Source organism: Eleutherodactylus coqui, chromosome 1, assembly GCF_035609145.1.
Source record: "Eleutherodactylus coqui strain aEleCoq1 chromosome 1, aEleCoq1.hap1, whole genome shotgun sequence".
Taxonomy (NCBI): Eukaryota; Metazoa; Chordata; class Amphibia; order Anura; family Eleutherodactylidae; genus Eleutherodactylus; species Eleutherodactylus coqui.
In genome coordinates this window covers 269,615,861-269,628,726 of record NC_089837.1, presented here as the reverse complement: position 1 = coordinate 269,628,726, position 12,866 = coordinate 269,615,861, and the positions used below count along the sequence as shown (strand labels likewise).

The 12,866-nt window shown below is 41.0% G+C and overlaps 1 protein-coding gene across 5 annotated transcripts in view; it reads left to right on the top strand.

Annotated features, from left to right (window-relative positions):
* Positions 1-11,656, top strand: part of SPDEF (SAM pointed domain containing ETS transcription factor) — a 212,573-nt gene extending 200,917 nt beyond the window's left edge. For 4 of the 5 annotated variants that reach the window (XM_066608772.1, XM_066608780.1, XM_066608788.1 and 1 more), the window contains exon 6: positions 10,205-11,656. In XM_066608772.1, coding sequence (XP_066464869.1) covers positions 10,205-10,383 — 179 coding nt within the window. In that variant the 3' untranslated portion in view covers positions 10,384-11,656. Of the gene's footprint in view, positions 1-6,737; positions 6,816-10,204 lie in introns of all 5 variants that reach the window. The other variant, XM_066608799.1, reaches the window with a different exon arrangement.
* The last annotated feature ends 1,210 nt before the right edge of the window (positions 11,657-12,866 follow it).

The window sequence follows — 12,866 nt, the reverse complement described above, 5'->3', positions numbered from 1 at the left end:
GTATTACTTCCGTATTCTGCCCGGCGATCCTGTGAGCGCTGGGTGCCACCTGACCCTAGCTGTCACATGATCACCGAGCCGGGAGGCAGAACTCTGTCAGATCAGGAGGGTGAAGGAAAAATGAATTTTTTTCTATCCATTCTCCCAGCTCCAATTTATTTGGAGCTGGGAAGAATGGATAAGAAAAAATAAATGGATTGGAAAGGGTTAATACAAGAACTGTATTATGATACTGCGTAAGTTGCTGTTGCAATAAAGCGATATGTTCCATGTTTTAACCCAGAACAAAAGAACTATTTTTGATGATACTAGATTGACCCGATGTTCACTACGAAAACATAAAATGTTTCAAAAGTGGTGGATGTGAACTGCTAAATCTGCTTGGTTAGGTGATTATTTAGAGTGTCACTTTGTATTTGGAACAGATATCTTATATAAAAAAGCCTACAGGTCTCTGTGTCTCTGTCTCTCTCTGTGTCTCTGTCTCTCTGTCTTTGTCTCTTTCTCTCTCTGTCTTTCTCTTTCTCTCTCTGTCTTTATCTCTTTCTCTCTCTGTCTTTGTCTCTCTCTCTGTGTCTCTGTCTCTCTCTGTGTCACTGTCTCTCTCTCTCTCTCTGTTTCTCTGTCTCTCTCTTTCTGTGTCTCTGTCTCTCTCTCTGTGTCTCTGTCTCTTGTTCTGTCTGTCTATTGCTCTGTCTCTCTCTTTCACTTTCTCTCTATTGCTTTCTCTGGGTCTCTCTCTCTCTTTTGCTTTCTCTCTATCGCTTTCTCTGTCTCTCTCTATCTATTGCTCTCTCTATCACTTTCTCTGTGTCTCTCTCTCTCTCTCTGTTGCTCTCGTTCTGTCTGTCTATTGCTCTGTCTCTCTATCGCTCTCTGTCTATCGTCTATCTCTGTCTATCATAGTTTGTCTTTCTCTCACTGTCTCTATCGCCCTCTATCTATCACTGTCTCTCTACCTATCGCTGTCTCTCTATTGTTTCTCTCAATGTCTCTCCCTCTATTGCTTTGTCTCTCTATTGCTCTCTCACTCTGTCTCTCGCTCTCTCACTGTCTCTATTGCTTTCTCTGTCTATCACTGTCTCACTCTGTCTCTATTGCTCTCTATCGCTCTTGGTTGGGCAGTGTATGTTGCAGCGCAGTCCTGAAGCACAGCAGCGCACGCTCATAGACTTAACATTGTAATTTTCAACCTGCCTAACAGGTCCCTAAATGTATTAAACTTTTGATGATTTTACGGCACCAGTGAGCATGTGTGTCATCTAATGACACCAACATCATACACCAAAGTTAAAGCAAAGGGGTCAAAGTGTGGTGAAAGAAAAAGCATGTAAGCTTATTTATATTAGATTATGCAACACATTGAAAATGGTGAAGGTGCTTTTTTTTTGGATGTCCCAGGAGGTACTGGTAAAATTTTCCTTTTAAATCTGCTCTTAGCTCAAATTCGGAAATATAAAGCAGTTGCAGTAGCTGCCTTTGGAAAAGCTGCCACGCTGCTTGATGGTGAACGAACAGCACATTCAGTAATTAAGCTGCCACTGAACTTAGATCATGAAGAAATACCAATTTGTAATATCAGTAAAAATAGTTTAACATGGACGACTGTTGCAGCAATGAAAGCTGTTAGTTTGGCACAAATGTACAATGTCTCATAAATGAGCAATTGAACTAAATCAAACCATAAAAGATATTAATGGCCACAAAAGTATTGTGGGAGGGATGGTGGTATTGATGGCTGGCGATTTTCTACACTCTACCTGTAATAAGTAGGGGCACCCCGGCAGAAGAAATAAATGCATATTTAAAGGTCTCTACTAGAGATGAGCGAACGTACTCGGATAGGCACTACTCGTCCGAGAAATGTGCCTTATCCGAGTACCGCTGTACTCGTGCTGAAAGATTCGGGGCGCTCCGCTGCTGACAGGTGAGTCGGAGCGGGGAGCGGGGCAGAGCGGCCGGGAGAGAAGGAGAGAAAGATCTCCCCTCCGTTCCTCCCCGCTCTCCCCTGCAGCTCCCCGCTCCGCAGCGCGTCCCGAATCTTTCAGCACGAGTACAGCGGTACTCGGATAAGGCACATTACTCGGACGAGTAGTGCCTATCCGAGTACGTTCGCTCATCTCTAGTCTCTACCTTATGACAGTGTAGTGCCCTCCTGCAGCGCAGTTGGTGACCGGGTCAGCGGTGGCAATGAATCACTGCTCCCGACCACAGCAGCAACCAACAATACTATTGGAATGGAGTAAATGTTCAATTCGTGAAGCCAGCCTCAATACAGATTGAAACCTGTTCCAGGCAAAATGATAAGCAAAAATGGTTAAAATAAAATTGGGGTGATTCTCCTTTCCTCTGGAGGGTGGTGGGTACCTGAGTGCAGATGGTAACTTGGTGACAAGGGACTCCAGGAATCAGGATGAATGGTGAAACAATAAACTGTTTATTGATCTTCATTTGCGAACTTGTTATACAATGGGCATCGCTCCATTTCCTGAGATGGACAAATCCATGCCAGCACAGTAATTACATCTGTACGCTCAGAGAAATAAATCCAGAAGCCACATCTGTACACTTAGGCCCCCTGTCCATGGGCATTGCGGTATCCCGCCGCGGAAGCGAATGCCCAGGAGCAGGAGCTGGCAGATGCATCTCCGCTGTCAGCCTATCTGACAGATAGGCTGACCGCAGAGTATCACGGCAATTTGCAGCAGCAATCAGGAGGCTGGAATCGACTCACGTGATGGGGCGGAGCTACGCGATGACGCGTAGAAGGGGGCAGAGCCAGAACGCCGCTGCTGCCGGACAGACCCGAAGGCAGAAGACCCTTCTGCGCAAGCGTGTCTAATCGGGCGATTAGACACTGAAGTTAGACGGAGCCATGGAGACGGGAACGCCAGCGCAGGGAAGGTAAGTGAATAACTTCTGTATGGCTCATATTTAATGCACGATGTATATTACAAAGTGCATCAATATGGCCATACAGAAGTGCTTAACCCCACTTGCTTTCGCGAGACAACCCCTTTAAAAGAGGTCAAGCCATTCCCAGGGAATTTAAGGGGCATCTGTTATTTGCACCTGAAGATACAACTTTATGGAAGGCAATCCCAAAGGTAGACATACAAGTAGCCAAGTTATTAAAGAAAACATCTCTACCATTCAAAGATGGGTCGCAGCTAAAGGATCCAATGGATCGAAAGATACAAGGCTTCCTTAAAGGAGTCTGGGAATCGGCTTCAACTATAATCGAAGCAAATACCGCAGCGACGTCTGTAGCAAGGTCAATGTACATATGGCTGGATACTTTAGAGTCATAGCTCCAGCAGTCAACTTCCAGGGACGAAATCTTAGACTGCATCCCATTAATCAAAAATGCAACAGCCTTTGGGTTGGACGAATCAGTAAGATTTGCAGCAAGAAACACAGGGCTGGGAAATTCCACCAGAAGAGCCTTGTGGCTTAGGGACTGGTCAGGTGATACAGTATCCAAGAACAGATTACGTACAATCCCTTTTCAGGGAGAATATTTATTCGGACCAAGGTTTTCCAACAATTTTTTTCCAGAGGAGAACGCCATCCTTCCGGAAGGAGCCTGAACAACCCAGAGCAAGAAATAAAGGGAAATCGGGCAGCTGGTCCTACCCGAAAGGAGGAAAAGGTAAAAACTCTGGCTTTTCTGCTAAACCCGAACCCAGATAAAAAGATTGCGGTAGGGGGTAGACTCTCTCCAGGAAGATGGAGCCAGATTTCTGGTAATCCCTGGGTACTGAAAGTCGTCACGTCAGGATATAAGATAGAGCTAGCGTCTATTCCCCCTAGAAAATTGAACGCTATTAAGCCTGTTCCCATAGATGAACGAGGTCAGTGTTACTATTCAACTTTATTTTTAGTCCTGAAACCTAGCGGAACATTTAGGGTTATTATTTATTTAAAATCACTAAATTGTTTTATTGAAAATTCTACTTTCAAGATGGAGACTATCAGATCCACTGTTCCGTTAATAGGACCGTCTCACGTTATGTGCACAATTGATTTAGGAAACGCCTATTATCACATACCTATCCATGCTGCATCCCAGAAATTTTTGAGGTTTGCGGTAAGGATAGGAGGGGATATCTTCCATTTTCATTTTGTCTGTTTGCCGTTTGGCATTTCCTCTGCCCCAAGGGTATTCACTAAGGTTATGATTGAATCGATTAGTTATTTATGCGAAAAAGGCATCAATATTATCCCCTATTTGGATGATGTTTTGTTAACAGCAAAGAATACAGAGTCTATGCAGTCTCACTTAGACAAAACGCTCAGTCTATTTTCTTACTAAGGCTGGATAGTTAACTTCCAAAAATCCAGTTCGCTTCCCGATACTAGGAAAAAATTTTCTGGGGGTGCTCCTAGATTCAGTAAACGAAGTCTCATTCCTTCCGGAACCTAAAATATCACAAATTATAAATTCTTTCCAAAAATTCAAAAAGAAAAATTATGTCTCTATTAGAGAGGCAATGAAGATCTTAGGCCATATGATATCATGCATACTTGCAGTTCCCCGGGCACAGTTCCATTCTCGAGTTCTCCAACAAACCATCTTGTCGACTTGGGATAAGAGTCAAGCCTCTTTGGATAAAAAATTTTAAGTATGAAGTGGCGTAAGACAGTCGTTAAACTAGTGGTTATCACCATCCAAGCTCTCGGCAAACAGATCAACTTATGGCTGGCCCCACTGCTTCATGAGATGATGGAAAACTTTTGTATTGAGGGCCCAATTTCCTGTATCCAGCTTTTTCCGGCTTAGCAAATCTGCTACCTGGTTTAAGGACCTCTTTAAATGGACCGCTGTTAGTGACAGGACGTTCTCCATCCAGGATAAAATTCTTTGTGCCATCACTCGTAAGTGTGGATACCGGGTGCCTCCCTGGTGGCGGATAAAAGATATGATAGTTATATTGTCAGACAACACCTTTATGTGTTTTCCTTCCAAAATATCCTCCAATCGGACTAATGCTTCCCAGATTGCCCTGAGTTCTCTATAATTTGATGACTGGGCAGCAACGTGGGTTGACCAGGAGCCCTGTAGTATTTTATCAGCCACCTGTGCCCCTCAACCAGTTTTACTAGCATCCATGGTGACTGTTATACAAGGAGATGGGGCCCATCGTACCCCCTTCCTAATACTCGGCCGTCACCTGATTCCGCCAGCCACTCACTGCTGTAGACGTGGAGAGGGTTGGCACGTCACAGCAGGAAGTGGTAAAGCCCTCCCCACATGTTTATTGGCTACAAAATGGCGCTAAACATGCGGGGAAGGAAAATGAAATTTACTTGAGTACCGTGTGGTGCTTGACTCGAGTAGCGGGCATCTGAAGTAGTCTAATACTCGATTGAGCATCAAGCTCAGACGAGTGTGCTCGCTCTAATCTCTAACCTTTACCATTTTCAATGTGTTGCATAACGTTATCAAAAATGCTTTTTTGTTCTGAGTTCAAACATGGAATGTACTGCATAGGTTGCTGTTGCAATGAAGCGGTATCGTTATCCAGTTCTTGTATTAAATCCCTACGAACTTCCCCAGCACTACGTAGTCTACTCATTCTGAAGTCTGATAACTCTTTTCCAGTTATCGTTATCAGCTGGTCTTCCACCTTTTGTTAGTGCTTCGTTGTAAATTAAATCCTTGTATGTAACCTTTTCATTATGCTCTTGCAATCTGTGCAATATATCATCCGCCATATCTTTTTTGTACTCTTCCTACATTTGCTGAGGACTTGAAAGTCCACAGGTCGCTATTAATAAAGCAAAAAGCGCTCTCACCTTGACGACTAATCTATTTTGTACGGCCTCTTCCAGTATTAAATCCCAATAATTGTCATTCTGTACTAACCGTCTTGCCTCACATGCCTCTCTGAATATAGCCAAATCCTAATCATTGTGATTTTTAAGATCTTTAAAAGAGGTTGGCCCTCGCAAATGGTGTAGCAGCATTCTAAAACAAAAGCATTCCATGTTACTGACATGCACCATCTGCAGCTTTAACACCAGGCCAATTCTAAGCAAGAGTTCCTTGAACTTGGCGTTTCCCTTCCTTTTTTATTAGGCAGGTCCTTTTTTTTTCTTCTTTTTTTTAGTTTTTTTTTTTTTTTTAGAAAAGCGCTGTATGCTGTTTTCCATGAGCCCCATGTCTGCAGCCTTAGGCCTCATGTCCACGGGGAAAATAAGAATTAAAATCCGCAGCATTTTTCCCGCACGTGGATCCGCGCCCCATAGGAATGCATTGACCACCCACGGGTAGATAAATACCCGCGGATGGTAATTAAAAAATTTCTGGAGCATGAAAAAAAATGGACATGCTCCATTTTAGTGCGGATCACGCGTGCAGGAGCTCATAGAGCACATAGCTCAATTGATCTCGCTCATGAAAAATAAAAGACAATTACAGTGCATCCGCAGCCCAAATCCACGTTACAAATCCGCAGCGGATCTGATTTTCCCCGTGGACATGAGGCCTAAGGGCCTAAATGTGTATGCAGATTTTGTTTCGCTATTATAGAGGTCATGACTCTATTATTGTCAGAATTATATCTCAGAGAGCGGAGTCAAATATTTGCACTGCTCAGTCGACCTGGGCTTTTGACTTTGTACTGTAATATGTGTTGATCTAGTTCTCAATAAAGATTATTTAGTTTGCTAAAAAATATTTTTTTCTCCATGGCAGTGAGACATTTATTTATAGGTGTCTTTTGCCCCTTTAGGCAATTATTGTGGATTTTCTACAGTGGAATAATGACCCAAAGCATACATCCAAAAGTACACAAAAATGGTTCAAGAAGGTAAAAGTGGAATGCTTTAAACTTGCCAGCAATGAGTCCTGATCTTGATTCAATTGAAAATCTTTGGAGAGAGCTGAAATCTGCTATTGGGAAAAGAAACCCTGCAAACATTCAACAGTTGAGAGAATTGCAGTGGTAGAAACTACCAGCAGACATGTGCAAAAAGCTCATAGATGGCTATCAAAAATGTTTGGAGGCTGTCATTGTTGACAGAGGTTGTACAGCCAAGTATGCAAAATGGGTGTCTTAACCCCTTGAAATGAAAAAAAAACTAGGTTATTAACCTAGTTTTTTTTTCATTTCTCCACTTTCGTTTTTTTAAGTTTTAAAAAAATTGTAACTCCTTTATCCATCGACGTAGCCATATGAAGGCTTGTTTTTTGCCGGACGAGCTGTATTTTGCAATGGTACGAGTTAATGTACCATATAATGTACTAAAAAACTTTAAAAAAAAATGTAAGTGGAGAGAAGTGGGGTAAAAATTTTTATTGCGTCTTGTTTCGATGGCGCACAAACTACAACAAAAATGACATGATAGCGTTATTCTATGGGTCAGTACAATTACTATGATACCAAACCTACATAGTGTTTTTGTTTTGTTTTTTTTCAAATATATTTAATTTTTTTTTAATTATTTTCTGCGGCCCTCTTCTGCGCGCAATAGCTTTTTCATTTTTCCATCAACCTAGCTGTGTGTGGACTACTTTTTTGCGGGACGTCCTATAGTTTCCATTGGTACTATTTTGGAATGCATCCAACTTTTTGATTGCTTTTTATTGCATTTTTATCTTGGAGGCAGGGTGACCAAAAAAAAGCGCATTTCTGGCGTTCTTTTTTTTTTCTACAACATGCATTACTTTGATAGATCTGAGTTTTACAGATGCAGCAATGCCAAATATGTATTTTTGTTTTATTATTTAGATTCTTTTATTTTTAAAATAATTTAGTACAACTCTATTGTTCTTATTTTTTACTTTTGTTTTTAGTCCCCAGAGGGGACAACAACTTGCAATGCTTTGATCGCTATTGCATTACATCATTCTGCGATCGGGCAGGCAGTCCATCAAGCCATGACATAAGCGCCTTTCAGAAGACCCACGGCTGCCATGACACCTGCATGGCTTCCTGACAGTGGCATTTAAAGGCATGGCTGATCGGAGCTGTTGCCGCCGGGTGTCGGCTGTAAGAAACAGCTGGCAGGCGCGATATAAGGGGAATTGTCGCGCGCTCTCTTCATACATAGACTGCCGATACAGGCTGTTAAAAGGCATATCGGCGATCACTAAGGGGTTAAATCCTGTCCATGTCATATACTGTTTATTTTTCTTTTAGAAATGCCTGCATGTATGTTGACAGAATCTTTTTTTGTTGAATGTATTTGGACATACTGTGAAAATATTTTAGTAAAGCATTTAACAAAGTATCTCATACTATCCTTATTGAAAAAAATGACCAATATTGGGATTTACAAGGCAACGTTTAGATGGATTGAGAACTGGCTGAGTGATTGTACTCCTAAAATGGTCATAAATAACTACATCCAAGTGGAAGAATGTCTCAGTGGGATACCACAAGATTCTGTGCTGGGCCCAGTGGTGTTCAACATTTTTATAAATGATCTAGAGGAGGGAATTGAGGGGAAACTGATCAAGTTTGCTGATGACAGAAAGCTAGGTGGGATGGTTATCACTGGAGAAGAGACAGGATTCAAAAAGATATGGACAAGCTACAGCAACTAACAGAATGGTATTTAACAAGGAGAAATGCAAAGTCCTATATTTGCGCAAGAAAAATGAAGAAAAGCACATACACAATGAACATGAGTCAAAAGTGTGATGCAGTAGCAAAAATGGCAAACATAATTCTGGGATGTATTAAGAGAAGCATAGAGTCTCGATCTCGTGAGACAATTATTCCCCTCTACTCTTCCTTAGTCGGACCTTATCTGGAATACTGTGTCCAGTTCTTGGCACCCTAATTTTAAAAAGACATTGACAAACTGGAGCAAGTTCAGAGAGGAGTTACCAAGATGGTGAGCGATCTGCAAAACCTGTCTTATGAGGAACTTTTAAAGAATCTCAAAATGTTTATCTTGCAAAATAAGGCTGAGAGGAGACTTAATAGCTGTCTACAAATATCTGAAAGGCTGTCACGGTGCAGAGGAATCAGCCCTATTCTCATTTGTACAAGGAAAGACTAGAAGCAATGGGATGAAACTGAAAGGGAGGAGATACAGAAACTTTTTTCTAATATTTAATCTAACAGTGAGTGTTATCAATGAGTGGAACAGGTTGCCACGTGAGGTGGCGAGTTCTCCTTGAATTTAAGTCTTCAAACAGAGGCTGGACAGACATCTGTCTGGAATGATTTAGTGAATCCTGCATTAAGCAGGGGGTTGGACCAAATGACCCTGGCGGTCCCTTCAAAACTCTACAATACTATTCTATTGAAACAAAGTTGGTACATATCCACTTATTTCTGACAATATTGGATTTTTTTATACTGAAAAATCAGGTATTGACCACAACTGTAAAAGTCTGACTATGAGGGTCTGACTACTGGGATCATGATGAATAGCAGAATGCTGGCCCTGTTTTACCCGCTGTTGCACCAACAATTCTGCAGCACATGTGCGCTGCAGTTTCCATTTATAATCTGCTGATGGTGATGACATATAGAAATGTCCAAACATACTTGTTCATCTGTTTCTATCACTCTCCATAAACAGTAGCAAACATGTGCCATTAAAGGTGCAGTGTGCAAAGGCTCTTTACGATATTTAAAATCCCTAGAGGTCTGTGTTCTGTGCTGTCTAAAGGAGGTACCGTATTCCAACTGGCATACATAGTTAGTATGGTTGAAATAATTCATATGTCTGTTAAGTTCAACCAAAGGAAGGGAGAGGCAGAAGATAAAGGGAAGGGGTAGGGTTAATTTTAGAAATCTGTTTCACCCTATTGGTTTAGAGGAGGACAAAAACACATTAGCCAATCTGCCCTAAAAAGAAGAAAAGATTCTGATCCCAAGTGGTAATTGTATTGCATCAACACTCAAGCAAGAATTCTATACATTCACATAATATACTTATTTATCTTATTTTGTTCTAAAAAATTGTTTTTATATTTTAAGTGAACAACTGTTTCTGCTAAAGCCAGTTACTGAGGCAGTCTACTGTATAGATAACAGTATGTTATGTAATTATCTATGGGAGCATTTCAGAGATCCGTACCATAAAGATCCGTAACATGAGTGTGTGTGTGTGTGTGTGTGTGTGTGTGTGTGTGTGTGTAAAAGAAAGTAATAATAAAGGCTAAGTAATTTTGACTGGTATCTGTTATACTATTTTTTCATATAGCCAATCTCATATTGTCAAACTACTATTTTCTCAGGTATCTTTAAAATTGAAGATTCTGCTCAAGTCGCACGCCTTTGGGGAATCAGAAAGAACCGACCAGCAATGAACTACGATAAACTAAGCCGTTCTATTCGGCAGTACTACAAAAAAGGCATCATTCGAAAACCTGATGTATCTCAGCGCCTTGTTTATCAGTTTGTGCAACCACTATAACCTGTACATAAAAGATAAGAAATTTTAAAGTGATTAAATGGCACAAAAAATCTGTTCTGAGCAACTAGAAGAGGAGGTGATTTCTTGTAGAGATTTTTTTCTACAGATCATTTTTATTTAAAAAAAATAGCAATAGATACTGCTCTTGTCAAAGTGATCAAGCCCTGGTGCACATCACACACATGCTGTTTGCAAAATGTCATGCTTCAGGATACATTAACCGATTTAGGAAAGTCTAAACTGTGCAGTTACTCTGTCTTCTTCATTACTTAGTTACTTTAGAGGTATTCACTGATGTGAGACCTACTGGACTCAATGACCTTGCAGGACAATGGGAGGTGGGGAGAAAGCAGGACAGAGTGACCAAAAACGCATTGCAAGCATATTCTAAAAATAAGAAAACAGCTACAATATTAAAGGAAAGCTTGAAGTGAATGTTTGTCAGTCTACAACTATATATTTTATAAGCATTATTTATTAAACCTGTTAATTAAATCTAGAAAACAACCAATTTTTGGTGTATGGTGAAAATATATAAGTTCATTGTTAGGTATAGACTGCAGACATAGCTTGTAAGGATGCATATTGGCAAAAACTTTGTTTCTTTATGAATGCAATTAGTTGTGCCTTCATTCAATCTAGATTACAACAATGCCAAATACATTTGGTTCATGTAAAAAAATGTTTTCTAAAAGTTCATTACTTCATATAATTAAGTATTAATTATAGTATTTCTTTATTAATAGTAAGGTGTCAGTATATGATCTATGTAGTATGTGAAGGTTACAATAATTTCTTTGTAGTCACAATAATGTAATATACCACCAACAAATTATGAAAATGCTCCATGGTTCAAATATTAATTTAGGTTCATTATTGACATTGTTAGGTTTTAGGTTTGCAGTCTATCTATAATTTAAGAGTCATTTTACATGCTTAAGTGCCCAACAGTCGCCCCAAGAATTCCTCCTGTGCTTTCACACAGAAGCAAAGATCACTTACTGAATGAAGGGGGAGCACCCACCTCTATTCAGAGCAAACAGGCAGTTGTTCATAGATGAATGATTGTCTGCTTACAAGGGTCGATTACTGGCAGGTTGTTATGTCTGGATAAAATGAGAGATTGCCTGCTAAGCACATCATTATCATTCAGTTTTGCATGATCCAATGGTTACCTGAAAAATTATTATTCCGTGTAAAAGGGCCTTAAGTTTACCCCTTGATATGGCCTGGATTTCTGCATTGATCACTCATTAAATCTTTTTTTCAACCACTCATTAGTTGATTTACTTGTGTGCTTTGGGTCATTGTCTTGTTGCATCAACCAATGTCTCATTAGCTTCAGTTCATGCACTGCTGCAACTTACATCCTCCTGTAAAATATATGATCAAACACAAGATTTTCAGGCCCTTGGGGGCAAAGCAGTCCTACACCATGATACTGCTTGTACCATGCTTCACAGTTGGGATGAAGCTTTGGTATTTGTTTTCAGTTGTACCGTTTTCCCTGAAAATAAGACACGGTCTTTTTATATTAATTTTTGCCTCCAAAAAAAGCACAGTGTCTTATTTTCGGGGGGGGGGGGGGGCATCTAATAATACTTACCTAGCAGCCGGAGTTTGATTTCAGCCGAGCCGGCACTCGATTATCCAATCACAGCTATTCATTGAATGACATCATTGAATGACTGTGATTGGTTAATCCAGCACCGGATTTCATTGGCTGATGCGGCGCTCAATTACCCAATCAGACAATTAGTTTGCTGGAGGCGGGGTATTCAAGCCCCGCTACTAGAAAGAACTGCTCTGTCGGCGTAGAGGAGGACATGGCAGCCTGCAGCAGCGCCGCAGGCCATCGCAAAGGACCCGCACCACCACCTGTTAAGTGAGTTGTTTTTACATGTAGCCTAGCTAGGGCTTACTTTCAGGCGGTGGAGATTGGGGTAGGGCCTTTTATCGGGGAAACACAGTAAGAGCACACTTGGGTATATTAGACCCATAGAAACATGGAAATATAGACCTCCTGTTTCATTTTGTGTTGCAAGGACATGCCAGGTACAATCTCATAAATAAAATACTGTTGTCTCTGTTTTTACATTGTTCTTTTAATTTCCATGAGTAAGCACTATTACAGCATAAAGCAGTATTCGGTGGGGTACACCCCAAGTGATGTAAGAGGTGGGCATATCCAAGTGGAAGTGTGGTATTATGTTGATGGCATGTCCAAAGTTGTTGTCCAGCTGATGGAAAGTGCTCAGTGGCTGTGTGTGCAGTGCCAAATGACTTGACTGAATGCTGAGGCATAGTGTAACAAACCTGTCAGAGTGCCAGCAGAGTGAGAAGTGTCATCTGGTTCCTTACTGGGAGTGAGATAGTACCCAAAGGGAAACATGCAGAGTTTACCCAACGCTGAGTCACAACCTTAGGCTGCTCGAGTCAACTATCTTGAGCCCAAGTAAGCCTAATGTTGCTTCTACTACCCC